Source organism: Schistocerca gregaria, chromosome 1 (genome assembly GCF_023897955.1).
Source record: "Schistocerca gregaria isolate iqSchGreg1 chromosome 1, iqSchGreg1.2, whole genome shotgun sequence".
NCBI lineage: Eukaryota > Metazoa > Arthropoda > Insecta > Orthoptera > Acrididae > Schistocerca > Schistocerca gregaria.
Genome location: NC_064920.1, coordinates 229,346,906 through 229,364,120, shown reverse-complemented (window position 1 = coordinate 229,364,120; position 17,215 = coordinate 229,346,906). Strand labels below are relative to the sequence as shown.

The 17,215-nt window shown below is 36.7% G+C and overlaps 1 protein-coding gene across 2 annotated transcripts in view; it reads left to right on the top strand.

Annotated features, from left to right (window-relative positions):
* LOC126338067 (spastin) overlaps positions 1 to 17,215 on the top strand; it is a 449,984-nt gene that overhangs the window by 401,497 nt on the left and 31,272 nt on the right. For both annotated transcript variants that reach the window (XM_050001523.1, XM_050001522.1), the window contains 3 exons: positions 7,710 to 7,876; positions 10,122 to 10,313; positions 16,306 to 16,563. In XM_050001523.1, coding sequence (XP_049857480.1) covers positions 7,710 to 7,876; positions 10,122 to 10,313; positions 16,306 to 16,563 — 617 coding nt within the window. The remainder of the gene's footprint in view (positions 1 to 7,709; positions 7,877 to 10,121; positions 10,314 to 16,305; positions 16,564 to 17,215) is intronic.

Here is a 17,215-nt window from a genome sequence, read left to right as displayed (position 1 = left end):
TAGTCCCCAAGTTAGTTGTAAGATAGCACTAATTTGATTAAGTAACAAAACCTTTGAATAGGTATTGGCTAGTTCAGATATGATTTGCACTTAATATTGATATTGACAGTGAATAGTTCAGATATGGTAGGTGCCCAATGTTGATAGTGACTAAGCTGAAATGCATATTTAGGTACACAGAGAAAATTGCTGATCTAAAAGATCACATTGCTATCATAATGTGCAGTGTAAAATAAAGCTATATATAATATGGGAAATGATTTTGTTAATTGGATTGGGCTGAGTAGATTTGGCTGATGTTAAATCCACAGCTTGTTATTAATGTACTCATTTGGTTCCCCATTGATCACCAATAAATAGTCATTACTTCGTTGATACAGCTAGTTGTGCTAGCCGGTGCTCTATTCAGCATGAGAGTGTAAAAACTCATGTAAGGTATAGAATCAGAGCTGTGTCTGGGAGAAATTATAATTCTGATTGAGTGCCTGTATCACACTTCTTGGAGAAGTCCGCTGCTATCTGCGAATGTACCATGCCATTCAGATGGCACTGGATGTAGACTTTCATTGACTTTTTAACCTGCAAAAGCAAGCTTTGCCTTCAGAACATTCTAGTTGTACTGAATTCTCCAATCACCATCATCTTCCAATCTGTATTAAAATTCATAACTCAGGCTTTAATTTTTTTTCACAGTTACCCAAACTTCCATTTTGCTGCAGTCTTTTACCAATTCGTAGTCATTATGCATGCAGTTTTGGTGTGTCAGTTTGTATGCAGTGTTCTGATAAATACATGTCCATCACAGATTTATGTGCTAGTATCCGTACCCATAACTGACCACTGTCTATCATTCTTTCTGTATGTGATACAAACCTTTTGTTTTTCTCAGGTCAGCAAAAATATTTCCTGTACATTTTATAAATTTCCCTAACATTAATAATTTTATGTGAATGTCTTAACTACTGAACTACTGGTTACACTACTACTAAATGAAACACTTGAAAATGTATCATTAGTTAGTGACATGGGTGCCAGGTGAATACGACAGAGGTATGTTTAACACTTCAAGATCAGATTACCAAGGAAGTGTCCCTTCTTGGCAAATCCAGGAAGTTTATTTTTGTGTTTACTAGACGTATATAAGCATGTTTGTTTTGTGTCCCTATATGTTTGGGTTTAATTTTTTTGTTTACTCTACATGTTTACTGTGATTTGCCACACCTAAACACACCACTTAGTAATGTTTCTGAAGGCTGCGGAAACATTCCCAGACTCTTTAACTTAATTATCTAATGCGGGTTGTGTGTTGATGCTTTTCGTGAAAAAGCTGATTCAAATCATGGTGGTGCAAGAAATACTGATCAGCTTTATTCTGCAAACAAGGCGTGAAGAGATGGTAGCGACGAGTCAGTCCTTAATCGCATAATTGTGAACCAACATCTTGGATTCAATCCTAAACTTGTCAACTGTCTGTTATTGATTGAGAGTACATGACTCTTCTGATGATCAGTTATCTTTTAGAGGGGGCATAAAGCCCGGCTGCCCTTTCAGTTCTGCTAGAGAGCTGTGTGATGAGAATAGCTTTTTCCCCTCTTCCAGTCATTATTAAACTTGTCTATAACAACATAGAGTAAAGCTAAACTGTAAAAGAACTTCTCATGTGTGCTGCATGTAGGTCATTTTTACAAAGTAACTCTGCCATTCTTTTTATAGCTGTGTAAGGGGACTTGAAGTTGTTTATATGGTCATTCAAAAGTAACTTTGACATTCACTTTTTTAATACCATGCAGGGAGGCAGGGTGAATTTTTATTTCGATAACAGTTACTTAACCATCAAGGGTTTAATTTTCAATGGGATTCCAGCAGAACTGGAAAATCTGGAAGACAAATCTCAGATTTTAAAATTGCGAGGGAGAATTCTGTCCTATACTTACCTTCAGAAAGTAACTGTCTGTCATGTGGTTGCTGCCCTCATTCTTACACAGCCGTGTTGTAGCATCTCCTGTGCTCAGTCAGCAACTGTATAAGACAATGTTTCTGTCTTGCAACAGCCAGGTCGACTTCAACATCACAATAGTCATGTTCCACGCTATGTTCAGCTGCATCTTGTTAAAACACATTTTCATCTATATAGTGTCGTTGTTGTTATTAGGCTATCCCAAATCTGTTAGCCTTCGTGATCATAGAGGTGTCATTGAATGTCATTTTATATTCATTTTCAAATGCATGTTTACCTACCACAAATTTCTCTGGGTAGCTTAGTTGCAGGCACCTCTGCTGTCGTGAAGTCTAATATTTTCTTGGATAACATAATTAAAGAAACTATAGAGACAAAAACTATGAAAGCAGCAAATCATTTTCATTCTTATTAGTGCAGAACACACTGTGGAACCTGACCATATTGAGGTTAAAGCTGATGCAGCACATGAGAGGGAAACATTGCCTTATATGTTGGTGAACTGAGTCCTGATGAAGTCATAACCAGTACCGCAGCAATCGGCAAAAAGGTCATGGATGTGTAACCAGTTGACGTGTCTGGAAGACCGAGGAGATTTTATCCACTTGTCGTCTTCTTAAAAAGGATCTACATTGAGGTGAGAAGAGTCATGGGATAGCAATATGTGCATATACAGATAATGGTGGTATCATGTAAAAAAAAGTAATAAAAGAGCTAGTGCATTGGTGGAACTGTTGTTTATACTCGGGTGATTCATGTGAAAGGATTTGTGATGTGATTATGACTGCACAACAGGAATTAATAGATTTTGAAATGGTAGCTGGAGCTTGATGCATGGGACATTTCATTTCTGAAATTTACGAAATTTAATATTCCAAGATCCACAGTGTGAAGAGTGTGCCGAGAATACTAAATTTCAGGCATTACCTCTCACCATGGACAGTGCAGTGGCTGACGGCCTCCACTTGTGACAGAGAGCAACAGCATTTGTGTAGAGTTGTCAGTGCTATTAGACAAGCAACACTACATGAAATAACTGCAGAAATGAATGTGGTGCATACAGTGAATGTATCACTTATGACAGTGCGATGAAATTTGGCATTAATGGGCTATGGCAGTAGATAACCCAACGCGGGTGCCTTTGCTAGCGGCACGACATTGCCTCTCCGGTTCCTGTGACCATATCGGATGGACCCTAGAGGACTGGAAAACTGTAGCCTAGGGTTGGATGAGTCCAGATTTCATTTAGTAAGAGCTGATAGTTTTACAGTGTGGTGCAGACCTCATGAAGCCAAGGATGTAAGTTGTCAACAAGGCATTGTGCAAGCTGGTGGTATGATATGGTCTTTTTGTTTACATCAAATAGACTGTGTCCTCTGGTCCAATTGGACTGATCATTGACTGTAAATGTTTATGTTCAGCTAGTTGTTCCCAAAAAACAACGGAATTTTTAAGGACAACAATGCATCATGTCACTGGGCAACAACTGCTTGCGATTGATTTGAAAATCATTCTGGACAATTTGGGCGAATGAGTTGGTTATCCAGATCGCCTGAAATGAATTCTATCAAACATTTATGAGACACAATCGAGAGACCAGTTCATACACAAAAATCCTGCACCAGCAACACTTTTACAATTATGGACGGCTATAGAGGAAGCACGCCTCAGTATTTCTGCAGAGGACCACCAACAACTTGTTGAATTGATGCCATGTCGAGCTGGTGCACGATGCTGGGCGAAACAATGTCCGACACTATGTTAGGGGGTGTTCCGTGACTTTTGTCGACTCAGTGTACAATCAGAAAAGTGTGTGTCTAATAATGCATCTCTTGGATTACATCAGATATAACCTTCCTTTAATGTAGACAATGGCTAAGTACTGGAAAATGCAATCTGAACCCCTGAATTTTGTGGAAAGGTATGCTAAGGAATGTAGATTGAAGGGAAGCTGGCAGACATGAAGATCAAAACACAAGAAGGCAGCAATAGGAAATTTGTTGAAACATGAACTCTGGAACTGGTAATGCAAAAAAAACTGAGTTGTGGTTCATTGTCTGATTTCCAAAAAAAGACTCTCAATAAGTATACGCAATTCCATCTACTGTTGCAAGCATCATCAATGTCAGCTTATTTAGAATAAGTGAAATTATTGTATTGCCCTGGCATTTAGTTCCTGTCCGCAACGAAGGTGAAATGGTAGCATTTCAGTGCAGTCTCCCTGTGCCCCCAACACCCCGCCAGCAAAGGGGAAAAAAAAGGAAGAAAAAAAAAAAAAAAAAAATAATCCAAGTGTGAATTTGATTTGGAATGTGGTGATTATTCTCATTCTGTTACTATGAGCTGTTATTGGTTCAATTAGTTCAGGCACTGAAGGAATCCTCCAAAGATGGAAAATGTTTCTGCCACACACAGTGACTGCCCCTTCAGTCAGTTAGTGTTTGAAGAGGACATCTGCATTATCTTGCACCACTTGTGAATTTTTGGGACTGGCTTGCCCCAGAGATAGGGTAGCTATAATTAAACTTTCCCTAATTAAAACTTTATAACTTGGAAAATAATTACCATACAAGTACCAAACTAGGTAGCATTAATGTCCAGAGTATGGGTTGCATGATTTTCAAGCGTCACAGCACCACCGCCAAGTTCTAACTATGGCCACCAGGTGCCGTGATCAGTCATCGTGATTGTAAGTTTCCCACATCTGACCAGTCACAGTGCACTTGTTGGCATGTCAACATGAGCTTGGACAAAAGAAGCAGGGCATTATTAGTGAAGCTCTATTATCAAAACAACAGTAATGCTGTAGATGCAGTTTGAGAGTACTGTCAACTGAGAGGATTACAGAAGGGTCCTTTTTCTCCACCCTCTGTGCGGAACGTAATGTAGTAGTTTGAATCAAATGGAGAACTGGGTGTCACTCTGGGAAGAGGCCGTCTACCAGTTGCACCACAGGTGGTCGATGCAATTGCTGTTGCTATGGCAAACAACGCTGTGTGCAATTCCCAATCGTCAGGCAATGCACATACTGTATCATGACAGTTGAACATCCTGTGGCACACTGAACGGAAGGTGCTTCAAACCATTCTCAAATGGTATCCGTACAAGATCCATATCACATAGCAGATTGCAATGTATGATGCACAACTCTCCACATTCTCGTGAGGGTTGAAGTTGATGACTATCCTTTGAACAGACAGAACTAATTTTTCTCTGACACGTGAGGGGAACACAAACTTGCTGAGTTCGGGTATCCTCGCCTCTAGTCACTGTGCATGGAGATACTCCATATGGTGAACATGTCACCGTATGTTGTGGCTTCATGGTTACATTCAACATTAATCTATTCTTTTTTGAACAGGTTGGTGCTCAAGGACCACATATGTACAGTGTGACTGTCCAATTGCTGTGATGTGCTTCACCAACATGTCATACCCACCCTACAGGAGACAGGCACATGGAACTCAACAGTTTTCATGCCAGTTGGGGCCCCATCGCTCGTGAAATTCACCTGTTTCTCCAAAATACTTTTGAAAATGATAGAAATATTGGCTGATCGTTTCCAAATGCTTGGCTAGCATGATCATGTGATCTCGCTCCCTGTGATTTCTGGTTGTGGGGCTACCTGAAGGACATGGTGTACCAGGGGAACATTCACACATGTACTGATCTGAAACTGAGTATATCAAGATAGGTAGCCAGCATATCTACGGACAGTGCTTTCTTCTGCTGTGCGGAATGCAATCCTGCGTTTTCCGACTCTTCTGGACACTGATGGGTGCCATATTGAGCCCATTTTTTTTTAGCAAGAGTGGCACGGGTATTTAATAGTATGAGCACCATAGTAGCACATGAAAAGTGTTTCAATTGAATTGATTCTGCCTTATTTCTCTTCCTCACATCCTCGACATTAATGCTACCAAGTTTGGTGCTTGTATGGTAATTATTTTCTGCATTATAACGTGATAAATAGGGAATGTTTAATTATAATCACCTGGTATTATGCACATTACATGTATCTCAGAAAGGTAACACACACACTCAACAGATACCTAATTTATGCTGCCTAAATTTGTTGTTCACCGTTGTGCTTGGTGATTAAATTTAGCTATGGCAATATAACTTGGAGACTTATGACTGGAGCTTTCCAAGAAATGCTTGTTAAACATTGGTGAAGGAAACAGAAAGTACAGGCAATGCAATGATACACTCATCCTACAGGTAGACCACAATTACTTGGAGATGGTTGGAGTAAAATAGCAGATTGAGATGCTGAAACACGACTATCAAAGCTTTTCATAAGAATAGATGAGAAACAACTGAACACTGTATTTGCTGGTGCAGTTATTTTTGTTTGGTAGTTGTTAATCTTATGCAAACAAATATTGTTAAGCAGCTTTCGATACTGCAATAGCACGATATAGGTAGTCTACTATTGTTTATAATAGTGTTTGTATGGTAACACTCTGCCTTTGAAGCACATGTAATGTTAGTAAGTGGAAGGGAACAAAATTTAAGGAATACATCATAGGACTACAGCTATAAAAAAGGGAATTTGTGAATAACTTTTGCTGCTGTCTGAACTGTAAACAGAGCAGAGGATGGGAAAAGATGAAAGTAGCTATCTAAATTTGAATACTGAGCAAGTGGAGCAATTACCTTCACATATTGGGCTTAATTCAAAAGCTGTGAATAGCTGTTTTTTGTGCCGGACTGAGGCAATATGTGGGAGCCACATCACTTGCTTCTTGTGATTACTGTTACAATAAAATGAGTGGTTTCAACACCTCCTATGAGGAAACTCAGGTAAAGTTAAAAATTGGTCACCGTCTACATACTTGCAAATTGCAATTATGTTAACATTAGTGACACCCAACTATCATTGCTGTTTGTGAGGTTTGGTTGATACATCATCATGGTCATGGCAAAATTGTTACAGCAATTGAAACACTTCACCTTGTAGTCAGAGTCTATCCAGAATTTTACCAAGTTTGATATCCTCTTTGATGAGAAAATGAATAATAATGCTTTGTGCAACAAGTGGCTGCACTTTGTACTCGTTTTTTTTCTTTTCTTTTGAGAAACATTTGCTAGAGAATGAAACTAATGCTTGCCAGTTCCATATTTATCACATACCCACGTCTGATCCATACCTACAGTGAGCACCCCCACACCATTATTGGCTCTTTCCATATCCATAGCATGCAGTTCTGGTCTAAATTCGAATGATATTTTTATGCTGTTATTCTGTTTATCATATCTTTGTAGCAAAATGTGCTATCAGTGAAAATAAAATTTTGTGTTGACAATTTTTGTGTTAAAGATTTGTGTAAATGACTTATTGAATTGGGTTAACTGAAGTAGAATTAAAATGAGGTAAGACAACAACAGTTCTAATGCTACAAGCTTCTCACCGTCACTCTTGTTTTTCTGGTTATCTGTTTTTAAGTCAATGAGTAATTACTGGTGTTTAGATTGTCATCTTCAAAAGTCTGATGGATGTTACCCCAGCCCCCTCCAACTTTAGTTTTATTGAGATTTGATTTGTTGGTAGCTGCGATTTTGCACCTAAATCATTAAAAATAGGTTTATTGAATGAGTTTTGAGATTGATGATTTTGTCATTCATATTTTTTATAGTAATTTTATTTTGTATTTGTTTTATACTCAAGTTAACAATTTACAATGAAAGACAAGAGGAAGAAATGAAGTAATGGATATCGCTGCTCAAGAAAGCTTAAACTGTGTTACAGCTCTCGGGCGGAAGCTCACCATACCTGCACGGAGGACAATTGGGTCTTCGGCTAGTAAGAGTCAGACGTTACCCAGAAGTATGGGGTCACGTTCACAGACATCATTAGGTTCATCAAGACCTGGGAAGCCTCAGTCCACACCACCTGTTGTCAAAAGACAACTTTCAGTAAGTATACAACTTAAAGAAATAAATTGCTTTGTATACCGTTGAATTTGATTCTTAATTGTGACTTTATGTTGTATGGCCAACAGCAAAGTGAAACATTGTGGATCAGCTTTTTTTCTGCCTATGCTATGCTGATAACTGTATTTACATGTATGATGGATTATAATTGTGGTCTCCTGCTGAGATGTGGGATGGCTTAGTCAGTTTACAACTATAACTACAACTATAACAAATGGAATATGAAATTCTTCTATCGAGTATGAGGAGTTGTCGGGCAGAATCAATTTCAGTTTGTGTTGTTAGTTATATGCCAGATCGGGACTCAGGACCAGGAGGATAGAGATGACAGTGGTCTGGGCAATGTGCTTAGATGGCTCAGTTCTTAAAGCACAGGTCTATAAAAGGCATGTGTATGAGTTTGAGCTCTGATCTGACACACACTATCTGCCAGGACTTTTATTACAGCTTAGAGTCTGCTACAGAGTGAAACCTTCATTTTGGTGAAACCAGTAGATACGTCTGATGTTATCTTTCAGCAGTGCAATAGCTGTTTCACTTGTGCAAGTATCAATTGTGCCTCACCTTGTTTGAATATATTTATATAAATTTTGCTTTGATGAAAATGCTTACCATAATATACGGGAAGATTTTCTTCAACATCAGCACCTTGACTTCAGAGGTCACAGATTCTTAATCAGTGTGCACCACAAGTGGTGTAGAAATTGTAACTTGGTATTGATTAACGTGGCACTGCAGTCGATCATTCAAAAAGTGCATTTTAATGGCTTCATAAAGGAAGCAAACATTCAAACAACCTAACTGATACAGTCAGTTGACTATTGTCACATCTTAAGCATGTCTACAAGATGATCGTGGGTGAGCACCACATAACATTCTTACAGTCTGTTTTTGAGCAACAAAGTCTTCTTTCTTAAATATAAGTTACCCGAGAACATTATTCCGTACGACATTATCGAATGAAAATATGCGTAAAATGTCAAATTACTGATTTCTCTCTTCCCAAGCTTTGCAGTGAGCGAATGTGGTTGAACTAAGTTTCCACTGTATTTATTATATCCTCTCCAAGTGCTGCACTTCTCATTGACGTAGTACTTCTAGATGTGCAGAATTGAATATGTCGTGTGTTTTTGAAACTAAGGGCGAGACCATTCACAAAAAAACTATCAGTGAAGATCTTTGTATACCATTTCTTCTGTTTCTTTATGTAGCCTTGGATTGATTACAACAGTAGTGTCAACTGCAAAAAGAACTAATTCTGCTTGTTGTATATTAGACGATAGATCATTTACATACATGAGGAACAATAGTGTAACTGAGATTGAGCCTTGGGAGCCCCATACGTGATAGCTCCCCATTCAGAATTATCCCCCAGACTATATTGATTGTATTATTAAGTACAACCTTCTGCATTCTTTTTGTTGGATATAACATTACCCATCTGTTGGCTGTATCATCAGTCCCATAATACACTGATTTGTATATGAGAATAGTGTGATTTGCTCAGTCATATGCCTTAGGCAGTCACAGAAAATACCAACTGGTTCTATTTTATTATTTAATTATTGTAAAATTTGGTGAGTGAACTTGTAAATGACATTATCAGTAATGCAACTCTATTGAAATAATAAATCACCTTCTCAAAAGTTTTGGAGAATATCAGCAATGAAACATATCGGTACTAATAATTTAACAATTACCATGCAAAATAACAATATTAACATTCAGTTATAAAGTAGAATATAACTAACCAACAACTTCCGTGAATTATGGTGGTCTCAGACTGCTGTGCACTGCTACATTCACTTGTTCATGTTTTTACAGTGATGCTCAACAGTTGGGGGTGCTTGTCCATGTAGAAAAAATTGAACATTCACAGACTGTATATGACATTTCCATTGAGTAAAGATATTTCTGTTGCAGCTAACTATTAATGTGCACAATAGTAGCCAGAGGGTCTGAAAGTGTTAAAGAGGAGTTTAACACTGGCATATATCAGTCTTCCTAGAAAAATGCCTTTAGTTAGTGATGCACAACATATATCAGATAAGACTGAACGTATTATATGGGAACAAATCTTTAGTATTGCATTGGAAACACCATAAAAACTAAATGAGCTTTTGTCTTGGAGACAATGTATAATTTTCTTAATTTCAGGAAAAGAAGTTGGTGATACAGTCATATGATTGAATTTTATGAGGATGTTCTTTCATTATTTGAAATATAGGGTCCAAGTAGCTCACCAGTGCGACGATACAGTGGAAGTGGTAGCGGCCCATCAGGTGGAAAGAGTACTCCATCACGTAAAACACCACCCCAATCCCTGAAGGGTGTTGACCCTAAATTAGCACAGATAGTGCTTGATGAAATTTTAGAAGGTGGTACATCCGTCCAGTGGGAAGATATTGCTGGTCAAGAGGTAAGACAAACGTTCTGAACTAAAATTTCCTTTTTTTTTAAAATTATGTACCGGTACATAAGAAATTGTGTCTTCAGGAAGTCTTTCTCTTCTCTTTTTTATTGATGAGTTGTTTTTTGGATATTTAAATTGTGATAAAGAATGATGATTAAAAATTTCAGTCAAACTTTTGTAGCCTGAATTTTTTTCTTTGTGTCTCATTTCTTTTTTTTTTTTTCTTTCTCTTTCTTTTTTTGTCATTTCAGTATGTTGGAAATTGTTTTGTTATAAAAAATATATAAACTGCAATTTTTCAAAAGTAGATTCAGATTAATAATAATAATAATAATAATAATAATAATAATAATAATAATATCCAAACAAATTCAAATAATATCACATCACAGCCAATACAGATTAAGTGTGGAATATACCAAGGAGACTCATTAAGTCCTTTCTGGTTCTGCCTTGCTCTGAACCCACTATCCAACATGCTAAATAATACAAATTATGGATACAATATTACTGGAACATACCCACACCAAATCACACATTTGCTATACATGGATGATCTAAAACTACTGGCAGCAACAAATCAACAACTCAACCAATTACTAAAGATAACAGAAATATTCAGCAATGATATAAATATGGCTTTTGGAACAGACAAATGTAAGAAAAATAGCATAGTCAAGGGAAAACGCACTAAACAAGAAGATTACATATTGGATAACCACAGCGACTGCATAGAAGCGATGGAAAAAACAGATACCTATAAATATCTAGGATACAGACAAAAAATAGGAATAGATAATACAAATATTAAACAAGAATTAAAAGAAAAATATAGACAAAGACTAACAAAAATACTGAAAACAGAATTGACAGCAAGAAACAAACAAGCTATAAATACTTATGCGATATCAATATTGACCTACTCACTAGGAGTAGTGAAATGGAGCAACACAGACCTAGAAGCACTCAGTACACTTAGTCGATCACAATGCCACAAATATAGAATAAATCACATACATTCAGCAACAGAAAGATTCACATTAAGCAGAAAGGAAGGAGGAAGGGGATTTATCGACATAAAAAAACCTACATTATGGACATATTAAAAACAAAGATTCCAAGACTTAGCAAGCAGGAAAGCGCCGGCAGACAGCCACAATGAACAAAACTCACACACACACACAGAATTACTAGCTTTCGCAACCGGTGGTTGCTTCTTCAGGAAAGAGAGGGAAAGACGAAAGGATGTGGGTTTTAAGGGAGAGGGTAAGGAGTCATTCCAATCCCGGGAGCGGAAAGACTTCCCTTAGGGGGGAAAAAAAAGGACAGGTGTACACTCGCACACGCACACGCACACGCACACACACGCACACGTCTGCCGGTGCTTTCCCACTTGGTAAGTCTTGGAATCTTTGTTTTTAATATATTTTTCCCATGTGGAAGTTTCTTTCTATTTTATTTACTACATTATGGACAGGTAGACAATTTAAGAAAATTCTTCCTAGAACGAGCAGAAACTAGCAAAATACACAAAGCAATCACTCATATAAATACATCGGCTACACCACTGCAATTTCATAACCACTTCTACAACCCTTTAGATCACATAACATCAACAGATATGAAGAAAGTAAATTGGAAAAAGAAAACACTACATGGCAAGCACCTGTATCATCTAACAAAGCCACACATCGATGAAGATGCATCCTACACATGGCTAAGAAAAGGCAATATATACAGTGAGACGGAAGGATTCATGATTGCAATACAGGATCAAACAATAAACACCAGATATTACAGCAAGCATATTATTAAAGATCCCAATACCACAACAGATAAATGCAGACTTTGCAAACAACAAATAGAAACAGTAGATCACATCACAAGCGGATGTACAATACTAGCAAATACAGAATACCCCAGAAGACATGACACTGTAGCAAAAATAATGCATCAACAGCTTGCCTTACAACATAAACTTATAAAACAACACGTTCCCACATACAAGTATGCACCACAAAATGTACTGGAGAATGATGAATACAAATTATACTGGAACAGAACCATTATAACAGATAAAACAACACCACATAACAAGCCTGACATCATACTCACCAATAAAAAGAAGAAATTAACACAACTAATTGAAATATCCATACCCAATGGAACAAATATACAAAAGAAAACAGGAGAAAAAATTGAAAAAATACATCCAACTGGCTGAGGAAGTCAAGGATATGTGGCATCAGGGTAAAGTTGACATTATACCAATTATACTATCAACTACAGGAGTCATACCACACACTATCCACCAGTACATCAATGCAATACAGCTACATCCAAACTTATATATCCAACTACAGAAATCCATAATTATTGATACATGTTCAATCACCCGAAAGTTCCTAAATGCAATATAACATATACCATACAGTTAAAAGGAAGTCACGCTTGATCAAGGTCCGCATCACTTTCTACTTCTGTCCAGACATAACGCCTGAGATAAGAAATAAATAATAATAATAATAATAATAATAATAATAATAATAATAATAATAATAATAATAATAATAATAATAATTGAAACGCTCTCACTGAATAGAAAACTAGATTTACAAGATATTAAGAAAATAGAGAGAAAAATTATTGCGAAAATTCTGGGACCACGATACACACAAGATGGATACAGACTGCAGACCATCAAAACAACTGAAAAACTATCAAATATTGAAAGTGACATCAGAAAGAGACGAATGAAATTTTATGGACACCTACACAGATTACCTGGAAACAGGTTAACTAAATGTCTATTGGACTATGTGACATCACTTAAAGCAACAATACCCTGGGTAACTGAAGTTAAGAAGGATTTGACAAAAGCAAAAATTGACATAACAGACGCATCAGACAGGGATACATTCAGAAGAAAAGTTGACAAGTGGAAGTTTACTTCAGAGACGGCACCAAAACCATACCGACCAAAGTGGACTGAAGAAAGGAAGAAGGCCTTTGGGGAGAAAATGAAGAAATATTGGCAAAACAAGAAGAACCTAAAGAAATATTGATATATCACCTGCTTATCGTTCTCTTATGGGGACATTCGCTAATAATAATAATAATAATAATAATAATAATAAATAGGAATTAATTTCTCCCTTTTGAATTTCAACCAATTTCTGAATGTGTGATAGAAACATCTCAGGAAAGAATTAATCCAGGAGGTGTCCTGAAAAGATGATCCCCTATCACTTTAGGCAATACAGTTTGTTCTGCAGATTCTAATGGGCCCAAATCTACATGCATAAGTGATTCTGGGCATTCTGAAAACCTCATCAAAATTCGGACCCAAAAAGGAATGCCTTCTTGGAACACTGAACACACATTACTTTTTAAAAACTGGAAAAATAAAACAGCTGTCAAAAGCTTTAGATGAACAAACAATATCAGTTTTGCCATTACAGGAAACACTGTTCTCAGATGACAAAACTGTGGAATACAAGAACCATCACATCTTTAAAGGTAAACTAGTAAATAGTTACCAACAATGTATTCCACATCTATGAATGGCATTTGCCATTAGTTGTTAAATGATGGACTCTGTGACAAATTTTTATTCTCTGTCAGAGAGACTGGCACTTCTATTATAGCAGTGTGGAAGCAAAAATTACATGCTGATTAACTGCCATGCTCCCATAAATAAAGACAATAAAAAGAATCCAGATAAAGTGGAATATTTTTGGGAAACTTTACAAATTGAAGTATCCAAAATCCCAAATGAAAACGGGAAAAATATTATTTGGGGAGTTTAAAGCTCAAATAGGGAAAGGGAAAGAATTTTGAAAAGTTGTGAGACTACCCAGCACATAAAAGAACCAACAGAAATAGTGAAAGATTGTCTGTTGCAAAACTTTAACTTAAAACTGACATCCACATATCCCAGAAAGTTCCCCAGGAAAGAAATAAAGCTTGGAGATCACCAGGTACAGATTTAGGAGAGCTCCAAATTGATCATGTTAGGATTTCAAATAGGAACATTAAAGAAATGGTGCACATCAAGGGGAAGAAAGGAGAAAATATTGAAACAAACTACTACTTGACGACAGTTAAGTTAAAATTGATACCCAAATGCAAGTATAGGAGCCAAAGAAATAAAACATTTAAAACTGACAAAAAGAAATTACGTACTTTCCATGACAAATTAAACAACTTGCAAACTATAGATGGGAAATATGACAGTGCCAGAATAATAGATGCTGCCATGTAAAAACCCCAATGGAAAAGAACAAGAAACATGGGTGGTGGACTGAAGACTGTAAAGATTGAGAGCATGGAAAAGACGGCATTCCACAAAGAAATAAGTTCATTATTTGGAATTCATAAAGCAAAGCAATCAAATGACAAAGAGATTTGGGATCTGCTAAGAGAAATTTCGAAAATTATGTTCTACATGATATTCAGGGCAGCTTAAAAAGAAAAACAACACAAGAAATTTTAAAAACTAAATTAGTGAAGTATGGACTGTTAAGTCTTATCTTTTAAAAAAAGAAAGCAGCTAACTTGGCATTAATAATACAGAAAACTGCGGATTATTAGCTGAGAAGATTAAGAAACTCTTCTATTGCAAGAAACCATTGATACCTTTTGACAAAGTAGAATCTGAAAATGTTTTTTTCTAAATTCAAAACCACCAGATAATACAGAAATTCAGAATATAATTAAAGCACTGAAAAGTAACAAGGCTTCTGGAAATGATTCAGTTGTGATGGAAATGTGAAAAAATGCCAGCGATTACATGATTTTAAGTTTTTCAGAGATCAGGGAAACAGAATGTCCCAGAAGAATGAAAAAATGCACTCTTACTTCCTTTACACAAGAAAGGAAATACGGTAGACATAAACACTTACAGAGGAACCTGTTTAGTGGCTGTTGCATATAAAATCTTCTCAAAGACCCATCAAATCGTTTGGAAGAGCGATCATGCAATCAGCTCAGTGAATAACAAGGGAGGGCTAGAAAGTGATTGTAAGGAATTATTGTCAAAGAAGGAAAGATCTTTTCATAACCTTGGTAGACTTCAAGAAAGCCTAAGACTGTGTAGTCAAAGAAACATTCTATACATTTGAAGAATTTGGTAAAGACAGAGGAACTGTGGAAATAGTTAAGGAAACATTTACAAAAACAAAAGTGTTAAATGAAATTCCTTGGGAAAATTTGAAACAAAAACTGGTGTAAGGCAAGCTGAGGCCTCTCATCATTGTTATTCAATTATGTTTTAACAGAAACAGTGTCCAGAAAATGGAAATTTCTTATCAATTAGCAAAGGAAATTACAATAAAAAAAATCACTCATAGTAAAACAAAAACTAACCCTACGACACTGCCTCTGTGCAGTGGAATGTTCAGCCCTCAGCGAAAAGGGAGAAACCTAGGAGTTGGAGAAAAAGGAAATACGTGGTCCGAGCAAAGTTGGCAGTATGTGAATGAGAAGAAGTAGTGAAGAAATCTACTCTCACTATCTGGTGCTGTCAGAGGAAAAAGGAGAATTTCATTTGATGATCTTTCGGTTCAAATGAACCCGGAAAGGCATACTAGTTACAAAAGCAGCAATTCTAGAAAGGCCAAGTTTCTCAAAAAAGGATTAGGAAGCTAAGGTATTTCCAGAAAAAGGTCAGAAAGCACATCAGGGTATGGGCAGATGAAAGCAGAAAAGAACACACAGAGAGAATGAAGAAATACTGGAAAGATGGAAATTACTTCACAAAGTCCCTAGATGGCCAAAAGTGAAGAAGAAGAAGAAGAATATTAAATAGGTATTTTGTATGTCTTCATTGCATACTTTGCTCCTGTCAATACTTTGTAAGTATTTTTCTCAGCAGAGAGTAAAATATATTTCTAGATTGAGACAGTTTACAGTCATATTTTTGCTCAATGAATTGCATGTGTCAAGTTTATATTATCATAGATTTTCAAAATAACACTTTTTTCTGCATTGTCAACAGGTGGCAAAGCAGGCTTTGCAGGAAATGGTCATTCTTCCCTCACTGAGGCCAGAATTGTTCACTGGACTGCGCACTCCAGCTCGAGGTCTGTTGTTATTTGGGCCTCCAGGCAATGGGAAAACACTTCTAGCTCGAGCTGTTGCCAATGAATGCAGTGCAACATTTTTCAGCATCAGTGCTGCAAGCCTCACTTCTAAATATGTTGGAGAAGGAGAAAAGCTAGTGCGAGCCTTGTTTGCTGTAGCAAGAGAGCTTCAGGTATAAATATCAAAATATTCCTGCTTCAGATTAAATGACAAAATTGAATTCTGTATTTTGATACTTATATGACACTGTTTTATATATAAAACCATCGGTTCTGGAATTAGGTTAAATACTTAATTCTTATCATGAATCTATTGTTGGGCTGTTGTACACTTTGAAGTGAGCTTTATCAGAACTTAACAAAAAATTCAGTGGTAGTCACTGTACTTGAGAAGTACTCACTGCAAGATCAACTTAAAATTAACTTAGAATTCCACCTTCTTTAGAATTTGAAAATTATTGTACATAATTTCTTTCTCTAACTGCGCCAAGCTCTTTTCTTTACCCATTATCGAAAAATATGAATGCAGTTGTTTACTAAATTGCTTGTTACAATCTGTTGGGCTCACCCTGATAATGAACAGTGTGGATACTATTCACATTATCAGTTCATTCTCCTTCATACACCAGACTGTTTTATGTTTTACTGTGCAGGCTTAAGGATATTTAGCAATGATCTCCTGGTTTATGGTAGGTGTTTCATTTGGTTAACTTCTCCCAGCAGGTAACACTGCAGTTTCACCGTTGTGTTAATATTAGAATACAAATAAGAGCTCCAAACTGAATGGTACTTAGTATTTAAGTTTTAAATATTTGTTTAGAAATC